Genomic DNA, 26,132 nt, shown 5'->3' on the forward strand with positions numbered 1-26,132 from the left:
TGGATTTGTGCTATTTAATTAGATATAATCATGCTGTTTATTGACTGATCATACTCCCTACCCTTCAAGCTCATGTGTGAAATTTGTTGTATAAAATCTGCTACACTGTTGGATGATTACTATATGGATAAATATTCACATAGCTTTTCCTTACAGTGAATGCATTTTTAATTACTTCATTTGGATCAGCACTCTTACATCACTCAAAAATCCCTTTCTTATTTTCTACTTTCCTTAACATGTTTGCCTCTGCAGAATTTTAGATTGGATTTTTTGAGTTCCATCTCTTCATGTTTATTATTTAAGAATTAAATAATAAATATTAGGCCTGTATAGATATCATAATAAATTAGTACCACTTCCTATTCAAAGTATATTGGTGTAAACCGGTTTCTATATATCTGATTGACTTGCAGTGGCAGACATGCAGGGTAAAGATGGTCATTTCTGTTTTGTTCTGTATGTAACTCTCTTCACTCCACCCAACAGTCATGCAGCTGAAGTTGAGGATGGTAGTTTTGCGGAGGAGGACTGGTAAGGAACAACACCATTGGCTGTTTGTCTTATGTTTCTGTGATTGTGTTCTTGCCGTGACGCCTTGTGAGAAATGTGGTTTGAGCCCTTTTCTTGTGATGTGGTTGTGTTTAGTGGAAACCCTAAACTGGCGTGAAGGCAGATGAATGTTGAATGTGAATTAATGATGAGCCGTTGTCTTCCGTGCTGTGCTTGTTTGATTAAATCTGATTAATCTCTTTCCGTCTGTTGTTTTGGGCTGTACTGTATGGAACAGCATCAGGTTTATTCATTATTTTCTGTTGTAGAGAGAGGCCAGATGCAGTTTCCCTTTGATTTCTCAGCACAAACTTGTTTACTGTATATTAAAGTAATTTTCATATAATTTAGCACAATTTTAGCAGACTTTTTCAGATTTTTCAGATTTCAGTCTACTGCTAGTTGCAGGGCAAGTCCCTCTGTGTAACCTGAAGTTAAAAGTTTGTGGTGATTCAAGTGTATTTGTGATCAGCCTCCAACTCATGAGTCAGTTTTGCATGGGATTGAACCAAAGACTATAGAAATACAAATACAGTTCACTCCTATATTTATGAATGGGAGAGAGTGCAGTGTGCAATGTGGCGGGATAGTCCCGCCTTCTAAATGAAAGAGCCAATTGTTGATTGGTAAAGTCATTGCATCACTGTTAAAAGCTCCAGTTCCCATAGAAAGATTTTTTGAGATTTCAGGATTCCCCCATTCATTTAGATAGGACTTGGTCTCGTCTGAGCTGCCCGGAGGCATTGCCGAGTGAAACGACTTTTCTTAAAAGGGACTTTGATTGAACTTACAGGCTTTGAGCAGCCGAGATCCTGAACCATTAAGCTACAACACCATCTGTGTCATGTCATGACACACTTCACAATTTGTAACTAGAACAGCCAAACTTAAGACACATTAATTTTAGACAACACTAATAAATGATGAATGGGACACCAACTTGAAAGTTTGACTTCCCACTTGGATATTACTGAAGTATTTCTGAGAGCAGATGTTATCCCCAGAGTATATGAGAGGTGGAAACTCTTACTGATATCTGGGTGAATCTGTCTGGATCAAATTTCACTCCAAATAAGAAGCTAATTGATATAAATTAGAAGCTAATAGATGATAATTAAAATGTATTGTGCTGCAGTACTGTTTTACTGAAATATTATACAATTATTGCAGTAATGTAGTAATGAGTAGTGTCAGTTAAAAAAATGAATAATGCTAAAATAGGTTTAATTTTCTTAATGCTAAATATATTTCCTTTTTTAAAGGTGCACCAAGCAAATTTTGCTAAACGATGTTGATATACAGGTGCTGGTCATATAATTAGAATATCATCAAAAAGTTGATTTATTTCACTAATTCCATTCAAAAAGTGAAACTTGTATATTATATTATATTCATTCATTACACACAGACTGATATATTTCAAATGTTTATTTCTTTTAATTTTGATGATTATAACTGACAACTAAGGAAAATCCCAAATTCAGTATCTCAGAAAATTAGAATATTGTGAAAAGGTTCAATATTGAAGACACCTGGTGCCACACTCTAATCAGCTAATTAACTCAAAACACCTGCAAAGACCTCCCTTAAATGGTCTCTCAGTCTAGTTCTGTAGGCTACGCAATCATGGGGAAGACTGCTGACTTGACAGTTGTCCAAAAGATGACCATTTACACGTTGCACAAGGAGGGCAAGACACAAAAGGTCATTGCAAAAGAGGCTGGCTGTTCACAGAGCTCTGTGTCCAAGCACGTTAATAGAGAGGCGAAGGGAAGGAAAAGATGTGGTAGAAAAGTGTACAAGCAATAGGGATAACCGCACCCTGGAGAGGATTGTGAAACAAAACCCATTCAAAAATGTGGGGGAGATTCACAAAGAGTGGACTGCAGCTGGAGTCAGTGCTTCAAGAACCACTACGCACAGACGTATGCAAGACATGGGTTTCAGCTGTCGCATTCCTTGTGTCTCGCCTGGGCTAAATACAAAAAGGACTGGACTGCTGCTGAGTGGTCCAAAGTTATGTTCTCTGATGAAAGTAAATTTTGCATTTCCTTTGGAAATCAGGGTCCCAGAGTCTGGAGGAAGAGAGGAGAGGCACACAATACACGTTGCTTGAGGTCCAGTGTAAAGTTTCCACAGTCAGTGATGGTTTGGGGTGCCATGTCATCTGCTGGTGTTGGTTCACTGTGTTTTCTGAGGTCCAGAGCAAGTTTTAGAGCACTTCATGCTTCCTGCTGCTGACCAACTTTATGGAGATGCAGATTTAATTTTCCAACAGGACTTGGCACCTGCACACAGTGCCAAAGCAACCAGTATCTGGTTTAAGGACCATGGTATCCCTGTTCTTAATTGGCCAGCAAACTCACCTCACCTGACCTTAACCTGACCTTTGTGAAGAGGAAGATGAGAGACACCAGACCCAACAATGCAGATGAGCTGAAGGCCACTATCAGAGCAACCTGGGTTCTCATAACACCTGAGCAGTGCCACAGACTGATCGACTCCATGCCACGCCGCATTGCTGCAGTAATTCAGGCAAAAGGAGCCCCAACTACGTATTGAGTGCTGTGCATGCTCATACTTTTCATGTTCATACTTTTCAGTTGGCGACGATTTCTAAAAATCCTTTCTTTTGTATTGGTCTTAAGTAATATTCTAATTTTCTGAGATGCTGAATTTGGGATTTTCCTTAGTTGTCAGTTATAATCATCAAAATTAAAAGAAATAAACATTTGAAATATATCAGTCTGTGTGTAATGAATGAATATAATATACAGGTTTCACTTTTTGAATGGAATTAGTGAAATAAATCAACTTTTTGATGATATTCTAATTATATGACCAGCACTTGTATGAAAGCACCAAAACAAAACACGCCCATACCCCAACAGGACCTTTTTGACCCCATTTTGAAATCTCCGTCCCACACTTACGTACACAACCATGGCAATGACGATCGCGGAAACAAGTGAAGATGACACACAAGCATATTCAAACAAAAGCCAACATAAGTTGTGTGAAACAAAGCAAAATTAACGTTACTCACCAATCAAGAAGAAACAACGCAACCTCGGTGTCCGTTTCCAGGCCTTCCTGCTCCTTGAGTTCTCTCCACCGCTGGGAAGCTACTCCGATATTTACACAGGTCCTACCTCTTGCCTGATCGTAACCCTTCTTTTTAATGTTTTGTTCCTCTGATATTTTCCTTTTTTTTTTTTTCTTCTTTTTTTTTATCTGCCATCTCTCTCTATCTATAGTCAATCTGCTAATATCCGTCCTGTGCACTCAAATTGAGCGTTCTCTTCTCTCTCTATCATTACAAGACATGCCCTCTTACTGCTGATTGGTCCGACACTGGTCAAAAGCATTTTTCAAATATTGCTTAGCGCACCTTTAAATTTGTCCTGTCCTTGTGAGATCTGTTGAATATATATGTAAAATACATGAATTATTAGCTTTTGTATTACGTTGTTGTTGTTGTTGTTGTTGTTGTTGTTGTTGTTGTTGTTGTTGTTGTTGTTTTTCTAGCAATGGTTTACTGGGCTGTTTATCTTTTTTTTTTTTTTTTTTAATTCTTTATGCTCAGAAATGTTCTAAAAATTCTGCTTTTAAAATTACATTATTTCCAAAGGAGGTCCATTATTAATTAAATCAATCTTTTACATGGACCCCATGAGAACAGACGTGGTCTCAATTTGCACTCTGTGAAGAGGGGCTCGCTTGAGATCTCTGGTGTCTCTAGAGGAGCAGGATTCCTGTTGAGAGAATGGAGAATCTCAGTGGTGTCCATTTAGATTGAATATCTTCATACCTCAAATACATTTAATAAGCCCATCTGATATTGATAGTAAAATCTATCTTTATAAGTCTGTCAAGCTTATTTAATAAGGCCAAGTAGGGATTTTGTTAAACTCAAAATATAACCTAATTCAGGATAGTGGTTCCACAAATTGGAAATGGGTTTTTGTAAAAATTAAATTAAACTGTGAATTTTAACCCAGATACTTTCTCAATAAAATTTTACATGTGGAAGTTACCCAAAAGAATCTCTTAAGAGTCAAAGACAGTTCACCCAAAATGAAAAATTTCACCTTTTGTCGTTCCAAACCTGTAGGACTGATGATGGGGCAAATTCATTTTCATTGTATGGACACTTGACGAAAAAACAACACATTTTTGCAAAATATCTTTTTGTGTTTGCAGAAGTCACACACAAATTGAAAGTGACATTTTTCATTTTGGTGAAAATCATCCCTGTGAATATTAGTGAGCAGTACATGAATGCTATGTTAACTGCAAGAAATTATGTGTGAAAAAATTATCTGAATGCAGATGGTTTAAGTAAACTTAGGTTTTGCAAATTTATATGAATTGCAGTTTTGATTGAACTGCATATGCTATGCAGTTTTGATTTAAAACATTTTATGAGTGTAAGCAGAAGTTGTGTGTGTCAAGCAAGAATAAAAGCATACATAATGATTGCCGGAAGGACTGGGTTCCTTGTTATGACAAAATATGAGAACTATTGTCTGTTATTTCCAGATAAAAGCTTTCTGAAAATATCATCATTAACGAATGCACTGAAAAATATATGCAGTTGCTGTCTTTGTCTGAGCTGTGAGCATTGAGTCCTCAGGACAGGATTGTAACTTCATTTGAGCAGTGGAGCTTCATGTGCAGGGGAACAATGGAAACGTGTGTGTTGTGTAAGCAACACACTGACATATGCCTCCTGCCCCTCCACCTCTGCTGTTTACTCTGTTTAATCCCCCTCATAAACATGCACACATTTAAACAATGGCGAACTGCTTGCCTCTCAGTGGAGCTGTAATAGGATATGCTGCAATGGCCATTGTGGTGTGCGTGATCGAGAGAGAAATAATGTTGTTTATCTGTTATAGACCATTATAGTTCAATACTGCAGTAGATTGTGGGAGGGATATGAATGAATGAGCAAAATCGGGCCATCAAGGTCCAATAACTACAGTGCCGCATTCTGTTTCCATGGAGACGATTGCCCCGCTGGTCTTTCGATCACCAATAACAGGCTGTGTTTAGAATGGAATACTAGCGTGCTGCTTACTGCGCATTATACACTGAATACTGCTTACTGTTTCTATAAATAGCATGTGAAGCAATGTTCCTTATGCAGCGTTAACAACCTCATTGCTACATGACCTTATTGCTTACACATTTAACTCAGCCAGAGGTCTCTCTGAAATAAATTTGTTCTTAATTTTGTTTTTGTTTTTTGTTCTGCATTTATTTATTTTTTTCATAATTATATGCAATTTTTGTTTTAAAAGGCTTATGTTTTTTGTTCTGTATTTTTTGTTTTTCCCATAATTATATGCTAATTTTGTTTTAAAAGGCTTACAAGTTGGCGATCATATTTAAAAAAAAAAAAAAAGAGTAAAGATGTTAAAAACTGCATTTAGTTGTTTATTATTGTGGTTCATTCAGGTTCACTACCGTTCAAAGGTTTACGGTAGAAGATTTAAAAAAAAAAAAAAAAAAAAAAGGTTTTAAGTGACATCTCTTATGCTCACCAAGGCTGCAAAAAAAAAAATTAAACTGTTTTTTGTTTTAGAAACTGTTTTTAAATATATTTTAAAATGCAGTTTATTACTGTGATGGCAAAGCTGAATTTTCAGCAGTCATTACTCCAGTCTTCAGAGTCACATGATCCTTCATAAATCATTCTAATTTGCTGATTTGTTGTTCATTTGTTGTTAATAATAATAATAATATTATCATTATTAACATTGATGAAAAAAGGATCTGATTAATATTTTTGTAGAAACACTCAAAATAATAGTTTTATATAGAAATCATTTGTAACGTTACTTTTGATCAGTTCAATGCATCTTGTTGAATAAAAGTAAGAATTTCTTTAAAAAAAACAAAACAAAGTTCTAATATGAAAAGCTGTAAAGATGTGCATTTATTTATTGATGATAATTGGTAAATGTGCTGTATCACTATATCTCTGTATATGCAACCTAGCATTTGCTTGAAGTGCTCTGTCAGCACGGCAGCAGTGATCCGAGTGTTCATGTTGCATGAAACGCTGCTTTTTTGCGTTCGGAAGCTTCCTTTTCTGCTTGTTGCACATTGAAACTAATGTTCGACCAGTGCATTTTAACGTGTTTATAAACCTGTATCTTTGTGTGAGTGAGAGGAGCATGTCTGCACGTATCCCTGCACGTATTGAGGTGCTGAGAGACAGGAAATTGGATTTTGCTGGTGCCGGCAGAGTTTCATAATGCGCCCCTCTTAGTGTGATAGATTTGATTTTCATCCTCCTCCTTTCCCCGTCTGTGATTTTTGTCCTTACCTCAACATGACATCCTCAGTCTTAAGAGACAAATCTCACCAACCACTGTTTGAATAAGCTGCGACATGTTAAATGCAACAGTGAGGCGAACAATGCTGTGACGAAACCCTGAAATTTCCCCCCCGCACTCCCTTGCCAGAAGCCTAAAAACTACACTAACCTTTTCATTGTCAGATTTATATGGTGCTGATTTCTGAGATTGCTGCTGCAGTGAGATGCTCTGATCAAGTTTTCCAAACAGGCTTGGCGCAGTGCTTGCATATAGTATTTAGATTGGTTCTTTAAAAATGTCATGTTCAGCATACGACCATAGATATGTCCACTACTGTGCTGTTGATTGGCCCATATATCACAGAGCTGCTAATCAATATCCTTCCTAAAAGTGCTGTAGTCTGCAAGGTGTAAATTCAGTGTACCTCTCTATTGGAGAAAGTGTCAATGGGCGGTCACATGATGCTTGTATCTACTCTAAAGCAATGCATCATGAATAGTAAGAGGAGATGATTTTTTTTTTATGTATAATGCAAGAGTGTCTGGTAATGTGGTTCTACTGTGGAAGTAGGATTTGGGGTGCTTTGGGTCAAAGTAGGGCTGGGCGATATGAGCAAAAATTCATATCTCTGTATTTTTTGGCTGATGTGCGGTGTACGGTATATATCTCGGTATTTTGTATTTGGATTAAACAAATAAAGTGAATGTAAGCATGAAGGCATATATTATGTGCAAAAAGGGTTCAAATCATATTACATTCTAACATCGCAATCTAAAAACAAAAATAATGTTTTTAAAGCAGAAGTTAAATTTACTAAACTAAAATTTAAAATAATAGAAAATCACAGACTAATTGAGTAAAAAGGCTATTTTGATTACCCCATTACACTTTACAGTTAGTGCTATCATACAAATACACTTACTTGTCGGTTTAAAATTCTACATGTCATTTATTTTCCAACTACAAAAATTTCAGCAAAATGTATATTTTAGTCAGAGTTATTGCACTCCTATTTTATTATTATTGCGCTCTGTCTGTTTGTCGCGCATGCGCGCGGTGGCGGCGCTCGTTCTAAATGAAGTCTGTGAAGTTTAGCGGAGAATCGCAAAGCAAAAGCTCACGCACTTCTGACTGCAAAATGGAAATATTTCCATGGCTTTCTAACATTTACAGATGGAGAATATACCTGTGAAATGTAAGTTATGCGTTAAGGAAAACAGCACGCAGCCTTTCTGTCAGAGCCGCTTTAAACTGAAACTATAAACTATAGGCTAATATATCTTACGAAGCCTGGTACACGTAGAACAAATTGTATTATGCACTTTCTCTGCAGCAATTCAGTCTGTGTCCTCCCTAGATATTTTTTCAGATGCGCTCGTATCAAACTATTTATATCGATATTAACAGTATTGCTTCATACCGTATCGCTTATAAAGAAAATATTGATATATCGTACAAACTCGATATACCGCCCAGTCCTAGGTCAAAGGTAAGGAGCATGACATGAGAGGGAATTAATATTAATGTTTTGCAATGATGAGGTTTCCCTGATGAAGGGGCTCTTTTGCATAATGTTAATATTGCTGAGACCTTTTTGGGTCACCTCTTGTGGTTACTTTGCCTTAAGTTTGATTAATAGCAAAACATTATTCTCTTAATGATGAAAATAAATAACTGCCCTTGCCATTTTTTTTAGAATTGGATATTATTGTTGTTCCAGTTAATTTTTTAATGAATGTTATGTAACATTTCTAGTTTGATTTTTAAATTGCAATTCCATTATAAGTAAACATACATTTTCGTAAATAATAATTAATCATTTGCTATACTTGTTAATTAAAATGTTATGTACATGCATGAAACTCTTTAACTTCTTAATTGTGGCTTTTGTTAGCATTAATTTGGTTTAATATATGATTGATTTTCTTTTTTTCCTGAAAGTTGAAATCAAACAATGACAGACCCCCTACAGTGCCACTGGAGACCCCCTAGGGCTCAAATGTGTAAATGGAACTTTATGAACAAACAGACTGATGCTTAGCGATTCAAGACGGACTGTTTTCCACAGTTTCATTACAGATGGAGAATTCTTTTTTGTTTTTTTCAGTAAAGGGAGAAAAATGTCCCTTTTGTTTATAAATGAGAGCACCTGTTTGTGTATTTATCTCTGTCTTCCTTCATATCTCTCTCTCTGTATGCAGTCACAGCTCTCAGTCCACAGAGGAAACTGGATTTAATGACCCCAGCTTACTGGAAAACCTCCAAAGTAATCATGTAAGTACTGTAATGGCATCACAGCTGCTCAGTCATGCCCAGCCAGCCAGAAATTTACACACAGGCCCTGATATCCACACGCTCACACCTCCTTTCTTCCCTCACGGCTCTTTTTTGGCTCATATTAGCTCTGTTCTGCCCACCCGGCTGTTTATGAATAGTCTACAGTCACAAAACGTATTCTCTAATGACATGAGACTTTTACCCGTTTTTTTATATAAAAATAAGACCCCATATGCAGGTACTCAAGATTAAGATATTTATTTGAACATTGTTGGTTTGTATGCGTGCGTTTTATTGATTCTTTCAGCCTGGTGACTCAAGAATTTGTGTCCGTCAGTCACAAGCGTTGACAGGGGTTAGTCAGAGAACCTCAGCAGAATGCTTTCGTTTCTCTGTCACTCTGAATCAGACATGAACTCAGGGGTTGCTTTCGTGACGGCATTGTACAGCTCCTCATGGCCACCTGAGCTTCTCTTGCCTTTCCAACCAAACAGGCTTCGATTCCACACTTCATGAGGCATTTGTTCTCTCGCATGAGTTCATCAATGAAAAATCTAATCATATTCAATCATTGCTCATTCAAATAATTAATTACGAGGCTTTTCTGAGCAGATTCACAGTGCAAAAACTTTTAAGTGTGTGAATATATATTTGAGCTTATGTCTCGGTTTATACTTTGAAGTAGTGCTGTCAAACCATTAATCGCATCCAAAATAAGTTTTTTGTTTACATGATGTGTGTGTACTGTTTATATTTATGTATATAAATACACACACATGCATGTACATATTTAAGAATAAATGTTATGTTTATATATTGAATATATCATATATGCATATATAATATAAATTATATGGATATAAATATGCATATAAATATTTTCAAAATATATACTGCATGTATGTATTTGTATATACATAATAAATAAATAAATACACACAGTACACACACACACATTATGTAAACAAAAACTTTTTTGGATGCAATTAATTGCAATTAATAATTTGACAGGACTACTTTGAAGGAAATATAAATCCACATGATGCATGGATGTTGTGGGTCGTTGCTATGCAAAAGCAATACAGCATTCTGAGATTGGTTCTTTAAGGCTGCCAGGGTGAAAATTACAAGTTTGATCGGTTCGAAAACTAACCACAGACGACATCTCAACCAGTTGCATGATTTGAGGTGTCATGTTTTTTTATACTTTGTCTTACGTTTGTTTTTTCCACACAGCCCACTGCTTCGGTCATCCAGGAATTCATGACCATGATGGCTATCTGTCACACGGCCGTTCCTGAGCACACTGACAACAAGATCACCTACCAGGCTGCATCCCCAGGTCAGCAATAAATGTTCACATTAGGTTTACTTTGAGAGCCTTTATCATTACACAACCCTTCAAAAGTTCAGTTTTTTTTTAATTTTTTTGTACCTTTTTTAAATGACTTTAATCAGCCAGGATGCACATAATATGAATCAAAAATGCTAGTAAAGAAATGTCTTGAAAAATCCTTTTCTGTTCATCAAAACGACCATCACAGGAATAAATTACATTTTAAAATATATTAAAATACAAAACAGTTATTTTAAATTAGCATGTTTGCAACATTACTGTTTTAGTGCTTTTGTACCAAATAATGCAGCTTTTATAAGCATAAGAGACTTCTTTCAGCAACATTAAAAAAATCTTTTGGACAGTAGTGTATGTATTCAGTAGATAAAGCTATAAATACATCAGTTAAATCTATAGATGTAGTTCTACAAACAGGTGCACAAATAGATCATTGAACTAATTTTAGCATTCCACACATCAGGTAAACAGGCTCTCAGACAAGATAGGCAGCTGGTTGAGTTTGAAAAGGGGGCACAGGAAGTGAAGAGGGAAGTCACAGCATGCACTGAATTTCCTGTTCCTCTTTCTATTGGTTCTGAAACTCTAATAGACATCAGTGTTGAGCTGAGACTGAGAGCAGTGGATCTGTTTGAATGCATTTAATCAATTTGCCTCAGATATGATTTGTTTGTGTAAGACAAGTGAAATAATGCAGATGAAGAAACAGATGAGTTAATGCTGGTTCACTCTCTGCTATTTTGCATTTGACACTTCATGGTTATGCATAATCTATCTTTTTAGCATTTGTCAGAAGTTATCCCCGGCTTTGAGGCTTAGCGAGATGGGTTTATGCGACCCATTTTAATTTCACATCAGTGCAGCGGTGCATTGAATATTAGCAAGACCTGTGGTTGAGAAAATTGGAAGGCTAGGGCAGCGTAATGTGATAAGTGATGATTGTAGAGACAGATCGGAGGACAAAAGCTAGCAGCAGGTTTTAATAGTGCCACCTCATCGCAAACAGTTTGTCTACTTAGTGTCGTGAACAAGTAGTCATATACCAGACGCTTTTATCCAATGCAACTTAACCGCCACCTGCCCTGACCACATGCTGTCTTGTTCCACAGATGAAGGTGCTCTGGTTCGGGCGGCACAAAACCTGGGCTTCGTGTTCTCTGGGAGAACTCCAGACTGTGTTATTGTGGAGTCGGTAAGTAGAGACGTCCTGGGAATAGATGATGAGTTGCACTGGGAACATGACTCACCCTCTGTCATGCTGCATAGCTCACTCACACTTTACACTCTGGAGAACTATTACAAGCAATTTGTACGGCACAGTCCCACTTCAACAGATCCATTATTTCCTTATTATAGTGTATGATAGAGAGGAAGCCATCATGGACCTGTGGCAACTTCATTTCATATACTGAGTCAATGAGTAGTGAACATTCTTTCTTTCTGAAACAAGTAACTTCTGACGATCGGTAATAGTGTTTTCTGCACTGCTATTCAGCAGTGACGCTGTTGAAACTTCACAGCAAAAATTCATGAATGAATTAGTAACGAGTTACAATAAAATTAAATTTGTTAATTAGTAATTGCATTAGGTGTCGTGAACAATCATTTTTACTAATTTTTTTTGCTAATTCATTCAACTTATACACTACCGCTTAAAAGTTAATACTTTTATTAAGCATGGATGCATTAAATTGAAAAAGAGACACTAAAGACATTTACATTGCTACAAAAAATATACTTCCAATAAATTCTGGCCTTTTTAACTTTCCATTCATCAAAGATTCCTGAAGAAAAAAAAAAAAGTTTATTAACTAGATTAATAAACTTAGTAATTTAGAATTTAACGTAATGGCTGCTGAAAATAGCTTTACCATTACAGAAATAAATTACATTTTTTAAACAGTAGTCTATTAGTAAATTGTTGTCTATTAGTAAAGTTGTAAGTTTGCAGACTGAATTGAATCTGATTAACAAAGAAGCTATTATTATGAGTTGGTTCTTTTACTGAAATGCCCCAGATTGCTCATAATATCCCTTTAAATCAGACTAACAAATTTTTAAGAATTTTAAATGGGGGGGAAATATCATTATGAAATGTTTTTCTCTAACACACATTGGCCACAATTAATGGCACCCTTTTATTCAATACTTTTTGAAGCCTCCATTTGCCAGTTTAACCGCTCTAAATGTTCTCCTATAATGCCTGATGAGGTTAGAGAACACCTGACAAGAGATCAGAGACCATTCCTTCATCCAGAATCACTCCAGACCCTTTAGATTCACAGCTCCATGTTAGTGCTTCTTCTCTTCAGTTCACCCCACTCATTTTCTGCAAGGTTCATGTCAGAGGACTGGAATGGCCAGCAGAAGCTTGGTTTTGTGCTCAGTCACCTATTTTTGTGTTTGTTTTTGGATTATTGTACGGTTGGAAGATCCAAACATGGCCCATTAGAAGATTTCTAACAGTCAGTCACTTATTGATTTTTATTTTTTTTAATCTGTTGGTATTTGATAGAATCAGTGATGCCATGCGTATAAACAAGATGTCCAGGACCTCCAGCAGAAATATAGGCCCACATCAAATACAGCAGTATATCTCATTGTACGCATGGGGTCCCTGTGTTCACCAAACCCATCTTGAGTGTTTGCTGCTAAAAAGCTTATTTTTTAGTTTCATCTGACCATAGAAGCCAGTCCCATTTGAAGTTCCAGTCGTGTCTGATAACTGAATATGCTGGAGATTGTTTTTGGATGAGAGCATTTTCTTTTCTTTTCTTTTTTTCTTTTATATATTTTTTTTCTTGAAACCCTCCCAGACAACATGTGGTGATGTAGTTGTTGTTTGATATATTTTTTTAGGTTTTATAGGTTTTCTGATCCTGAGACTCAACTATTTTCTGCAATTCTCCAGCTGTGGTCATTGGAGAGTCTTTAGCCACTCAAACTCTCCTGCTCACCGTGCATTAGGACGATATAGAGACACGTCCTCTTCCAGGCAGTTTCATAATATTTTATGTTAATTGGAAATTCTTAATTATTGCCCTGATGGTGGAAATGGGGATTTTCACTGCTCTAGCTTTTTTCTTAAAGCCACTTTCTAATTTGTGAAGCTCAATTATCTTTTGCTGCACATCAGAAATATATTATTTGTTTTTTCTCATTGTGATGGATGATTAAGGGAATTTGGCCTTTGTTTTCCCTTCTATTTATATTCCTGTGAAACAGGAAGCCATGGTTGGATAATTTCATGTTCATAATCACTCTGTTGTGCTCAATTATAAATATGAATGGGAATATACCTCAAGAATTTCTAGGGGTGCCAATAATTGTGCCCAACGTGTATTTGAGAAAAACATTTATTTTCTTAATGAGATTTTCTCCCATTTTCAATTGTTTTAGTTCAATGAAAGGTTTGATTTTTGTGATTTGTTTTAAATAAAAGATCAAAAGGATTAATAATGCAGGTTTATTTTCAAAACCTTCTTTTGATCCTATTTACCATGGGTACCAACAGTTCTGACCACGTGTGTGTGTGTGTGTGTGTGTGTGTACACTGTAAAAAGTGATGTCGACTTAACTTAAAAAAAATTGAGGAAACCCGTTGCCTTAATTTTTAAGTAAATGATAATTAAAAAAATAAGTTAATTGAATTGTCAAGTTCACTTAACTTTTTTTTTTAAATGATGTACTTAAAAAAATTGAGGAAACCTGTTGCCTTAAAATTATTAAGTTTCACTTTTTACAGTGTATATTAGTGCTGTCAATAGATTCAGAAAAAAATTGTGATTAATTAGTTAATTTTTTTTAAATTAATCACGATTACGATTAATCCCACCTAACATTTAAAGTTTTTAAATTTACTTTCATATTGCAACAATTTCACATTAAATCTTTAAATTAATGTATAAACAACATAAAGGTATAAACATATTTTTAATATTTGTTTAATGGAATCTTTTTTTATGACTCAATTTTAACATTTATTAGACTTTAAAAAAATTACTTCTAATTTAAGTGAATTTAAAACAATCTTCACATAAACCCATTAAAATAAATGACATATTTACTTGTGCCCTTCAGCAGAAATATACAGAAATTGAAGTTATCAAACACTAAATTCTAAATTACATATAGGGTAAACGTACCTATTAAGCTCACCAAAATGTACATTGAGACATTTTTAGTGCACAAGATAATGGTTTCGTTATGTTAAAGTTATGTTAAAATAAAATATTAATCTCTCTCACAAAAAATATTAAATTTTATTTTAAATGACAAAAGCATTTCAATTAAGATATACATCATTAAATTCAAAAAGTCTGGCTGAGCTTAATGGGTACATTTTTTTTGTACCCTTTAGGCATACCCCTGTTCCCAATAAGCTCACATCATGTTTTATTAAAAATTCTTGTTTATTTGAAGGAATTTTTTTTTTAAGAATAATTGTTTAAAAAAAAAAAAAAAAATATATATATATATATATATATAGCAGCAACAATTTTTAATACATTTCATGTAATATTTATTAAAATGACAGGATTTGTGCTAAATAGTCCAGTGGTTCTCAACCGGTGGGACACGCCCCCCCCCAGTAGGCTATAGGATGGGAGGGAAAAAAACCTGAAAAAAAAAATAATTTGCAAATTTTTTTTTATCACTAAACTACTGTCATAAAAAGTTATAGTTTTGTATATATATAACTCCTGAATAAAAATTAAAATGTGTTTGGACTGATTAAAAAAAAAAAAAAAAAAGAGTTTTGAACAAATTTGATTGGTTTGTCGATAGTGAGCGCAAATGCAGGTGATAAGCGGTTTTGTTAAGCAAGTCACTGAGTCGTTCATTCAAACGATTCGTTCAAACGGCCGATTCATCAAGAATGAGATGTTTGTGCATGGGTCATTGAATCTTTGACTCAACCGATTCGTTCAAAACACTGAATCATTCAAAACACGATTGAGTGTTGCTGTGAGATGCACTATGCTGTGATCTTTGTTTGGATTCAACGGATCTATTTTCGCTGCTAAAATAGACCAAAACAGTCATTATTTCGTCTAAAATGTAAGTGACTTAATATTATTAACTTGTTTGTTGGACTGTCATATGAAATCAGTGTCACATTTTCAATCGTGAGGTGATGGTGAATTAAGTGATGGTCAATTGTCAGCTCTCTTGGTCGTCAGGTCGTGTGACGTATGTTGCTGAACTGTATTCAAATGTTATAAATATAAAAACACCACATTTTGAAATTTAACTGCAGTATGTCAATTTAGTTTATTTGTGTGTGCTGCGCTCATAGACTTTAGAAAACGGCGCTCATTTGTTTGATTTCTCCTCGAGAAGCTGCGCAAGCCTCAAAGGTTTAAGGTCCTTGCACCCTGACTGAGTCCGAAACTGTCGTATTCGTTTTTTCATATTCGTCATTTGGTGGCTCTCAATTGTCATAAACACCCCTCAAAATATTTGCTACGGATGCGAAAAATCCGTGAAAATGGTTTGGCTTGGGACCGATGCGTTGGCCTATGCACGGATGGTGCGCAGGCAATGACGGGGCGTGAGCGTGGCCTAGCTGCTCGCGTTCAGCAAGTAGCTCCACTTGTGAAATGGACACATTGCATGGTCCATCGCGAAGCACTAGCTCAGGGGTGGGCAAACTTTTTGACTCGTGGGCCACATCAAGTTTTCCGCACCAAGTGAGGGGCCGCATTATATGTTTGACAAATGAAGCTTTGATTTTTTTTATTTTTTTTTTTTTATTAAATTGACACTCACTACTGTACTGTATGTATACTTTTACATATATGGCAGTTCTATTCTTGTACCATCTCTGCCTTTTTTATGAGCACTTTGACACAGATAAGTTGCATTGGGGTACAAGTCGATTGATGTGTAAGACACATTTTATCATTTCATTCATAAATAATGTAAAATAAACTAAACGTTTACAAACATTAGAAACATGTATTTATATTCCCTTCATTCCAAAAAAAATCCTGTAAATTTAGCAGTGTTAATAACAGAAAACGGAATGAAAATAAGTAAAAAACAAACACAAATTACAGTGGCATTCACTATAAACATTTATTATAAATGCCCAGACTGAAACTAGCGGCGTGGTAGTTACAGTTCCCTTGAGCAGGAGGCAACACTGGCATTTCTTCTCCTACTGGAAAGTGGGTTGTTGTCCCCCTCCGTACAGATCACGTTCCGGTAGAATCCCCCTCGGTCGAAATCGCGATCGCGTTATACTGTTTCAGCTATTAAAATAGTTCAGTTTTGTATGTAATGGCGAATTTTCGAAATTTTGTTTGGTTTTTTTAAGTTAATTTGGAAAAACGTTTGGAGCATTTTTTTTGTTCGTTAGATAAGTTTATTCTTTCTTAAAGTAACGACCAAGTGGCCAGCGGCAGACCAGCAGGCTGATCATAGCCATGTTTGATCAATTTAGCCTTCTCAAATCATCACGACTTGCCTAAAATACAATCTATAGATATACTAAAACAGTTCAAGCATATAACAATGTTTAAACGTTAAACCTAGATAAATGCGCGCTGCATCCAGTAGTTTGTGCGGAAAGTGCAAGCTAAAGTGCAGGACATGGAGGCGCCAGCGCAATCAATTGCATTTTTTTCAATGAAAACAACTTACACCGTAATTTTTGCTCATAAAGGTAAGAGTAATACATCATTCGGAATTGTAAAGGGTCTACTTTTATTTGTGTGCACTCACAATATTAAAAAAACCTTTTTATAAAAAAAACAAAACAACGATGCTCCTTCTCGTCTTGAACAGGAGCGCTTCGCAAAAATGAACCGAAAGTCAGCGAATACATGCCTCACATGCATGATAAATATATCTATAGAAAGCTTTAAATTACCACTTAACGAAATAAATCAAATCTATAACAAAAACTTTCATTATAATCAGTGAAGATTCACTTCTCTCTAAAGGCGCGTCTAATGAGGAGATGGCGAGTCAGGATCTTCATCTTTGCGACACTGACACAGAAAACACTAGTTTATTAGTAAATAATTCAAATATCTCCTTACTATTTCCCCCCTGACGCATTCATGGTAATTACTTTTGCTGGGGCTTTGCAGCAAGCTTCAGCCTATTGCATGTATTTGAAGCAGAACTCTCCAACTGCAATGAACCAGCTTTGGGGGGGCCCAGCTTGCAAAAGGTTGAGAACCCCTGGTCTAGGTCATGTATTAAGTTCATACATATTTTAATATGAACAACTATTGTTAACAATATCTATTAAATTATACTTTTTCTTATTGATGTCACACTGAAGCTGTGTGATTTTCATAGTAGTGCACCCTTTAAGATCAACATAAAATGTTGAGTTCATCATGGGTCTCAAACATGAAATCTTTAAAAATTACAGCAATGTAAAACGACAGACCAGCAATAAACTGTCAATTTATAATATTATGGATGTAAAAGTACAAGCCAGTAATGCCTGTGAAGTAATATATTAGCGTAGCACACAATCTTATACAGCTAGTCAGCTAACTGCTCTGTAGCATCTGCGCTATGTTGCTAAAACTATTTTTTGGATCTAATGTAATTATTTCCCACATCCAAGTTCCAGGTTATAATATGCAAAAGTCTGAACATTAATCTCTTAATTTTACAATAAGTAGTGAAACTTACCCAAAATAAAGGCTTAAACATCCAAAAAATGCACATTTAATGGGCTTCTCTTTTGGTGAAAGTTTTCAGACAGCTTTCAAAATGGCCGCCGGACAGTGTGAACACATGGAGACTCATGTGCAATGATCTGATATATATCATATCATATATCATATCATAGGGATGCGCGGTATACTGGAAAATACCGGTGTGTATATACATTTCAAACGGCACGATATCATTTTGCTCAATTCAGTATTTCATATGCTGCTGTTGCGAAGTGCACCTGTAGGTGGCAGTGCTTCCCAAATTGCTGCACAATCTGTAAATGTGTCAACAGAACAACGCTATTTTATTTTATTTTATTTTAATAAAATTGTTTTCAATTCACTTATCTTTTGAGGCTGGATATTTGTCACCTATGGTATCGATTTAGTATCGATACCGAGGTATTACATTCTGGTATCATACCGAAGCCAAAATTATGGTATCAAGCCATCCCTAATAAAAATTTTTTAAAAGATAGATAGGTAGATAGGTAGATAGATAGATAGATAGATAGATATGTAGATCGATAGATAGATATGTAGATCGATAGATAGATATGTAGATCGATAGATAGATAGATAAATAGATAGATAGATATAGTGCAATAGCTTCCCACATAATTATAATTTTGCAGTATATAATGAGTCCTAAATGCATACTAAAGCCATTCGTTCTTTGTATAAGTGTGTGTGCTTGCTTGCGTGCATGCATACACACACACACACACACACACACACACACACACACTTATTAAGAGCTGGCTTTAGTATGTATTTAGGACTCATTATATACTGCAAAATTAGAATTATGTGGGAAGCTGCTGTACTATATCATTAAAGCTCAGCTTGTCTTCAGATTCTTTTTTTATTAAAAATTAGTGCTTCTGTTGATTTTAAAATAAGGAAGAGTTCACTTAGGAGAGATGCTGTATAGATATTTCAGGCTGGGTTTCACAGTATCGGATGTGATTTTTCTCACCCTACATAATGTCTCAATGGAGAAGTGCTGGGGAACGTGATGGTTTGATGCAGTTTCATGCAGTGCCTCCCCCCACCCCTCTGTTTCTCACTCTTTCTTTAGTTGCAAAGAAAAAAAGTGAGAAATTTTGCAGCACTGGAGGGGATAGTGAGAGATCTGGCCGATGTGCTGCAGATATCTGCACAGAGCTCTTAATAGAAACTTGCTGAGTGAAGATTAGAGAAAATTTAATTAGTGAGACAGAAAGCGCTGCTGTTTTCTTAGACCTGGGAGCCAGGAGTCACACTCTGCAGCTGTAATTGGTTAATCTGATGGCAGCGCCAGGGGAAGAGAGCGAGTCTTGTGCTCCCCGGCCTGTAACGCACTCTAATTTTGGCCCTTCAGTGCAAGACATCTCCCACCATTTGCCCCATCATCATACTCGCTCGCTTCTAAAAGTCACGGGGGCCAAAAAAAGCAATTAAAAGTTTTAATTTCCTGCTCCCTGGTGTCAAGATGAGTTCAGTCTTTCAAAATAAGCTTAGAGAACATTAGAGATCTTAAACTCTGGGCTAATACAGTGTCCTAACCAAGTGTGACGTGACGAGATTTCAGTGACAAGTCATTTTGTTGTAATCATGCCTGAAGCAACAAAGCCACTGCCAATCAGTGCGTTTCCTGGTGAAATTTGACACATTTCCAATTATTCTCAGGTTCCATAGCAGTTTCTCTTAATCCATGATGGCATTAATATACATTAGTAAATGTATTCATAGAATGATGTAATATATTATCAAATCTATTATGTTTCTATGTTTCAGTAGGCATTTGGTATTTATTAGTATTAACTATATATTACAAATAAATCATTTTATATGCGTGTATGTGTGTGTGATTTTTGTATACGTTTCATGTAGGTTATACAGCACAAACAATAGTAAAACATCTATTATAATATAGTAAACATGTTTTCTTACAGCATGGAGAGGAGGAGAAATATGAATTGCTGCATGTTTTGGAGTTCACAAGGTAAATTTTTGCAGCACAAGTAGATTTTTCTTTTTCTTTTCTATTTTCATTGTCATTTGTTCAACTCTGCCCGTTCTTTTTGCTGGAGAGAAAACAAAAAGAACTTGATGGTGTTGCTGTATTACAGCACCATATTTACTCATAGTGGTGAAGATGATGATGATGATGTCAGTGATTACGGTAGTAATGATGATGGATGATGGTGTTGTTCTGTGTTCCCCCCTTCCCCCACCCAACAGCGCCAGGAAGAGGATGTCAGTCATCATGCGCACTCCATCAGGAAAGATCCGCCTTTATTGCAAAGGAGCTGTGAGTATCTGTCTGTTGCTATGGAAACTGAGCCATCAGACGCTTGCAACTAAAGCCTCACCACTCTAGAGTGTTCTCTTTTGTGAACAAGTGAAAAACCAGACAAATACACAAAGCACACTGCCTTTGTGCAGAATGTATTTTTTTGGTAACTGAGTAATCTTATACAAATGTAAATGTAGGCTGTTTTTTATATATATATATATATATATATATATGTATATATATGTGTGTGTGTGTGTGTGTGTGTATATATAATGTATGTACTGTGTATATATATCTACAAGACATCAGTTTATATATCAATTAGTCATTTTAGTCATGTTGTACAGTAATCTTGAGTGTGCATATACTGTAAGAAATGTTAGTGTATGTAATATAAGCTGGCAGCGCTCTTTAGTGCTCAGACAGAGAATGATGGGAAAGAGATGTTTTTCCTCCCATATCACATAAATAAAATATTATATTATTAACGCGATAAAATATTAACAGGTTACTATAAATGTGTTCTGAGAAGGAAAGAAAGAATGTAGAGTTAGTCAAACATATGTTATGTCTCTATTGTCCTCCGTGTTGACTTAATGGATCGCACAAAATGCAGAGTAGCAAAATTACACCCCATGTTTTTTTGTCTCCCAGGACACAGCGATCTATGAGCGATTAGCAGACAGCTCCAGATTCAAGGACATCACCCTGAAACACCTGGAACAGTTTGCCACAGAGGGTGAGAGACACACACACCTGCTTAGTATCTGCTGTCTCTCTTCTGTTCATCCGTAATCAAATGTTAGTCTGTTCTGCACCCACAAGCCAATCAAATCACTGTAGGTGTTGATGATGGTTGCCAGATCCTCTCCTAGCGAGAATGAGAACAGAGTATTAGGAGAGACTGATGTGGAATGTTTGTGCTTGAATGGACTGGCATACTGCAGTACTTCACTCTCTTGAGGATAGCGCCCCCTGGTGGAAAAACATGGATATATCGGCCTAACAGGACCCTCAAGCAATCAATTGCTTTGTCTTTTAAACATCCTGCATGAATAATTCATATTGAGCAGAGATCATCCACTCAGCTGTATTAGCATCAGTCTAAAAACAGATGATGGCTTTCTTCTTGAAGGAGATTAGGAGAAAGGGTTTTTTTGAGAATTAGCATATCTTAGAGAAGCTTGTGTATTCATCTTTGTGCATTTTTGCAGGACTCCGCACATTGTGTTTTGCTGTGGTGGACATCTCAGAGTCATCCTATCAGCAGTGGCTGGAGGTTTATCATCGTGCTTCGACATCTCTCCAAAACAGGGCACTCAAGATGGAAGAAAGCTATGAACTGATTGAAAAGGTGAGGCATCCTGATAGCTTTTCTAGTGTGCACAAATGAGGTGGTCTGCATCCAAGGATCACAGAACCTACCAGAACAGTATATGTTCTCCTTGCTGCACCAAAACTAAGCCCCAGAGTAACTGCAAGGGAAGGCAATATATCATCTTGTTTATTATTTTGCTGTGTATATATAACATTATTTTTGTTTGTTTTTTTTACAAAAACAAAAAGTACCACAAGGTATCATGGTGTTACCATCAACAGTATCATCATGTGACTCTGAAGACTGGAGTAATGGCTGCTGAAAACTCAGCTTTGCAATCACAACAATAAATTGCAAAAAAACTACAAGAAAAAAAATAACAAGACAACTTTTTTTTTAATTGTAATATTTCACAATAATATTTAGCATCATGGGTCTCAATGAGCAAAAGAGACTTTCAAAAAGCATAGAAAAATATCACCAACCCCAGACTTTTGGATGGTTATATATATATATATATATATATATATATACCTTCTTGAATGTGGTTATTATTCAGTACCATGGTATTACCACAATTGTCCTCCTACAAAAATCTGTAACAAAGTCCATGTTATGTTAAGTTGGACTTCTCATCCTCAGATTTCATAAGGTAATTTGTCTTCATGAGAGGGAGGGTGTGAGGAAACGTCAACACAGCCATATTTCACAAATGACATGTGCTTCTGAGAGCGCTCGGGATTTTGAGGACAGTCTGCAGGTTATACAGCAGTCCCTCTTCTCCTGTAGGAAGTTTACTTTGGCGAGTCCCAGAACAGTTCCATAGCTTCGGTTTGATCATTGAGTGCTGGGTTTTCTCTGCGCACATGGCATCCGAAAAAGTATAAACGATTAGGCTCAAACCGCAAGGAAAGCACAGTGGTGGACCTGTGGATAGCTGGGCTCTGGAAGTGTTCGTCAAACATGGCCGACCACCATCGTTAATCACTGGCTGAAGCAGCCCTGCCAACTTTTCTGAGAAAATGGATCTAATCAATCATTTCACATAAAAGCTGCTCGTTTGACAGATGTAATTACAACACTCTATCAGCAGGGGGCAACGGTGGCACCTGATGTTCCAGCAACCTAGTGTATCCAAGTAGGAATAGTAGTTAAACTTCAGAAATATCTCATTTCTGCTCTGAGCATAATCAGAAATGTTTTACATGATTGAAGTAATACTATTGAAATTTAATTTTTTGTTATTAAGGTAATAGGTAAAATATTAGGTTAAAAAAAAACAACAAAAAACATTGCCTTGTAGGGCACATCAAATGTTAAAAGAAACTCCTTATTAATAGGCGATTGGATTACATATTCACTGCAAACTCTAAATATTTGGTTTAATGTTTTTAAGTAAGTTTCTTATGCTCTCGAAGTCTGCATTTATTTGATCAAAAATACAGTAAAAACAAATAAATTATGAAATATTATTACAGTTTTAGTCATTTTAAATGTGTATTAAAATAGAAATAGTTGTTCAATTTATATTTTTATTTAATGTTATGCCAAAGCTGAATTTTCATCAGTCATTATTCCAGTCTTCAGTGTCACATGATCCTTCAAAAATCATTGTAATATGCTGATTTGTTGCTCAAGAAACATGTCTTCTTATTGTTAGTGTTGAAAACAGTTTTGCTTACTTTTTAATATTTTGTGGAAACCATGATACACCCCCCCCCCAGGATTCTTTGATGAAAAGACAATTCAAACGAACAGCATTCATTCAAAACAGAAATATTCTGCATTTTGCATAACATTGATCAAAAGTGAAAGTTAAAACCTTTACAATTTAATCCATCCTTGCTGAATAAAAGTAATAATTTTTCAAAAATAACAAAATTTTGATCTCTAATTCTCCTTGAATTCACATCTGTAATAAAATTATTTTAAAGATGTTGGAGGGTCTTGAACTAACAATAATTTAGTTTTTGAGTATAACGAAGCGCACAGAATCCTGTAGAAAATTTTGTAGAGTTTTTGGTCATTATTCCCAAAATTCTGCACTTGTCTTGCCCTTTAAATCATTAATTAATTATTCAGATTCATGTGATGTTTTCAATTACAAAAAAAAGTGTCAGTTCTCATTTTACATTAAATTCTGTCAGATTTTTCAGATTTGTGCCTTTAAAAGATAAAGAAATTACGCATGATTTTAAGTAAAGGTTGTATCACACCCGAGCCCCTGCTCACCACATTACTGATCAGCTTACAGGAGGCCATTTGCTCTCACTCGCTCTTTTTTTTTTTTTTTTTTTTTTAATTTATTATTTTCTTTTTTTCTCTCTCTCTTTGGTGCAGCTGACTTTCCTCTACGGGGTCCTGTCATAATCCTGTCCGCTCCAAATAGGATCATGGCTGGTCAAAGGGCCAGGGGCTTCCTGAGAAAAACACATTAACAGTCCACGCGCTCGCTCTTTCTCTCTGTCTCCTCTCTCTTTCTCATACACGCATAACTGAGTCTTTGTAATCCAAGAATGAGATGGTTTTTCTCAAATGCTCCTCTGGTCCTGCATTAGCATCTAACTGTAAGGGTAGTCAACTGACTAGGAAAACACCAGCAAGAATTACTAATGCAGCAGTGCAGCACACTTATTTTTTAATGTATAGTTTCATGTATAATAGAATATAAGGGATTGCCTAGAGCTGTATTAGTCCCCCTGTATCACTTCAAAGCCTTTCTCAGCTCACTGTTTGAAATATATGTATATTAACAGTTTCGTGCTCATATGTGTTTATTTGTGAAAAGTAGCTGTAAAGAAAGGAATACTGTAAAATCAGCTGATCATTATCCCAAAATAAACCCCAAAAGGGAGATACAAGATCCTGATCACCACGTCTAGCTGTTTATACGTTATATCTTTCTTTAATCTGCTTACAAACAGGAATCACTTGGGGAAAAGACTGTCCTCATTTATCAGTGCTTTCTAATTTATTTATTTATTTTTTATTAGTAATATATTTTTTGTTTGTTTCTCTGCAGAACTTGCAGTTGCTGGGGGCCACAGCAATTGAAGACAAACTTCAAGACAAAGTGCCCGAAACCATCGAGACCCTCATGAAAGCCGACATTAAGATCTGGATCCTGACTGGAGACAAACAGGAGACCGCCATCAACATAGGTGAGAGTTAAACATATGCAGGTTGTTTGTATGAACACGCACTTTGATTGACAGTTGAGACCGGACAGGAAATGATGTGGAGATGAAGGGGAAGTGGTCAGATTGTGGACATCCACATGAGCGACGTATAAGAACGTGGTCATGTTATTGAATTTTTACCTTCATTTTTCTAACTTTAGTGATATTTAGTTCTTACAGATTAGATGCATCAGGTTTTTTTCCTTATATATTGACATTAACCAGTGAGAATTTCTCTGACTAATTTAAATGATCAAAAATATACACAATCCTTCCCCAGACCTCTCTCGCTCTTTCACTCAAACGAACATAGCTCTTCCTGACCGACTGTCGCACAAGTATAAGGTGTTTGGTTTCTTTCCTCATCCAAAAGCTGATGTAACACGCGTGTCCTCGACCTGCTCGGTAATCTGTCCCTGCAACCACCACCAGCTCTCAAAACAGACCGCGGGCCCCCTCCTATTTCCCTGTGATGTGGCGTCTCGTATTAGTCCGACAGCTGCGCGACTACCAATGTGGCCTTCGAACAGGCCTCGTGTTAAATGCTACGGTCAGAAAAACAGATCCTAACAGAGCACAGTCTGTGGCCACCTACCAACACTGATCCTGAATCAGCCCATTGTGCCCACCGACCAGCTGTGCCACGGCTTGAAAACGTACACGCTCAGAGAGGAAGGGATTTTTACTGGACCTCCACTTGGCTGGCATGCACTCTAAAATAAAGACACCCATGTCTGTGTTTACTTTGTATTTTTTTGCTTTTTGTAATTCATCATTTGAAGAGTTGGAGGATGACAAGAGACAAGAGTCTTCCAGCTAGTATAGGTTCCCAGAATCCTTTGCCAGTATGGTTAAAAGGTGTCTGAGGTGATATGACCTGCTGTTTTCAAACTTAAATTAAAGACAGTATGAGGAAAAAATAAGTATTTAATGAGAGAAATATTTCTCAAATTATTTAAATATTAAAATGCGATATATACAATATAGTATGTAGACTACAAAATTGAATAATTGTTTCTGAACTTAATTGACTAACTTTATCATTGTACTTAATCAAATTTGTTTAAATGTCTGGAAAGCATTAACCTTTTATTAAGGTTATGTGTATCCTAGATTTAACTCTTTTTTTTTTTTTTTTCTTCTTTTTTTTTAATTGA

At 36.0% G+C, this 26,132-nt stretch overlaps 1 protein-coding gene across 5 annotated transcripts in view; it reads left to right on the plus strand.

Annotated features, from left to right (window-relative positions):
• atp8a1 (ATPase phospholipid transporting 8A1) overlaps window positions 1-26,132 on the plus strand; it is a 157,940-nt gene that overhangs the window by 73,253 nt on the left and 58,555 nt on the right. For 4 of the 5 annotated variants that reach the window (XM_058797390.1, XM_058797389.1, XM_058797388.1 and 1 more), the window contains exons 15-23: window positions 490-534; window positions 9,083-9,155; window positions 10,395-10,500; window positions 11,622-11,704; window positions 20,135-20,184; window positions 20,424-20,493; window positions 21,133-21,217; window positions 21,693-21,832; window positions 24,819-24,957. In XM_058797390.1, coding sequence (XP_058653373.1) covers window positions 490-534; window positions 9,083-9,155; window positions 10,395-10,500; window positions 11,622-11,704; window positions 20,135-20,184; window positions 20,424-20,493; window positions 21,133-21,217; window positions 21,693-21,832; window positions 24,819-24,957 — 791 coding nt within the window. The remainder of the gene's footprint in view (window positions 1-489; window positions 535-9,082; window positions 9,156-10,394; window positions 10,501-11,621; window positions 11,705-20,134; window positions 20,185-20,423; window positions 20,494-21,132; window positions 21,218-21,692; window positions 21,833-24,818; window positions 24,958-26,132) is intronic. The other variant, XM_058797391.1, reaches the window with a different exon arrangement.

This window comes from Onychostoma macrolepis, chromosome 14 (genome assembly GCF_012432095.1).
Source record: "Onychostoma macrolepis isolate SWU-2019 chromosome 14, ASM1243209v1, whole genome shotgun sequence".
NCBI classification, from domain to species: Eukaryota; Metazoa; Chordata; class Actinopteri; order Cypriniformes; family Cyprinidae; genus Onychostoma; species Onychostoma macrolepis.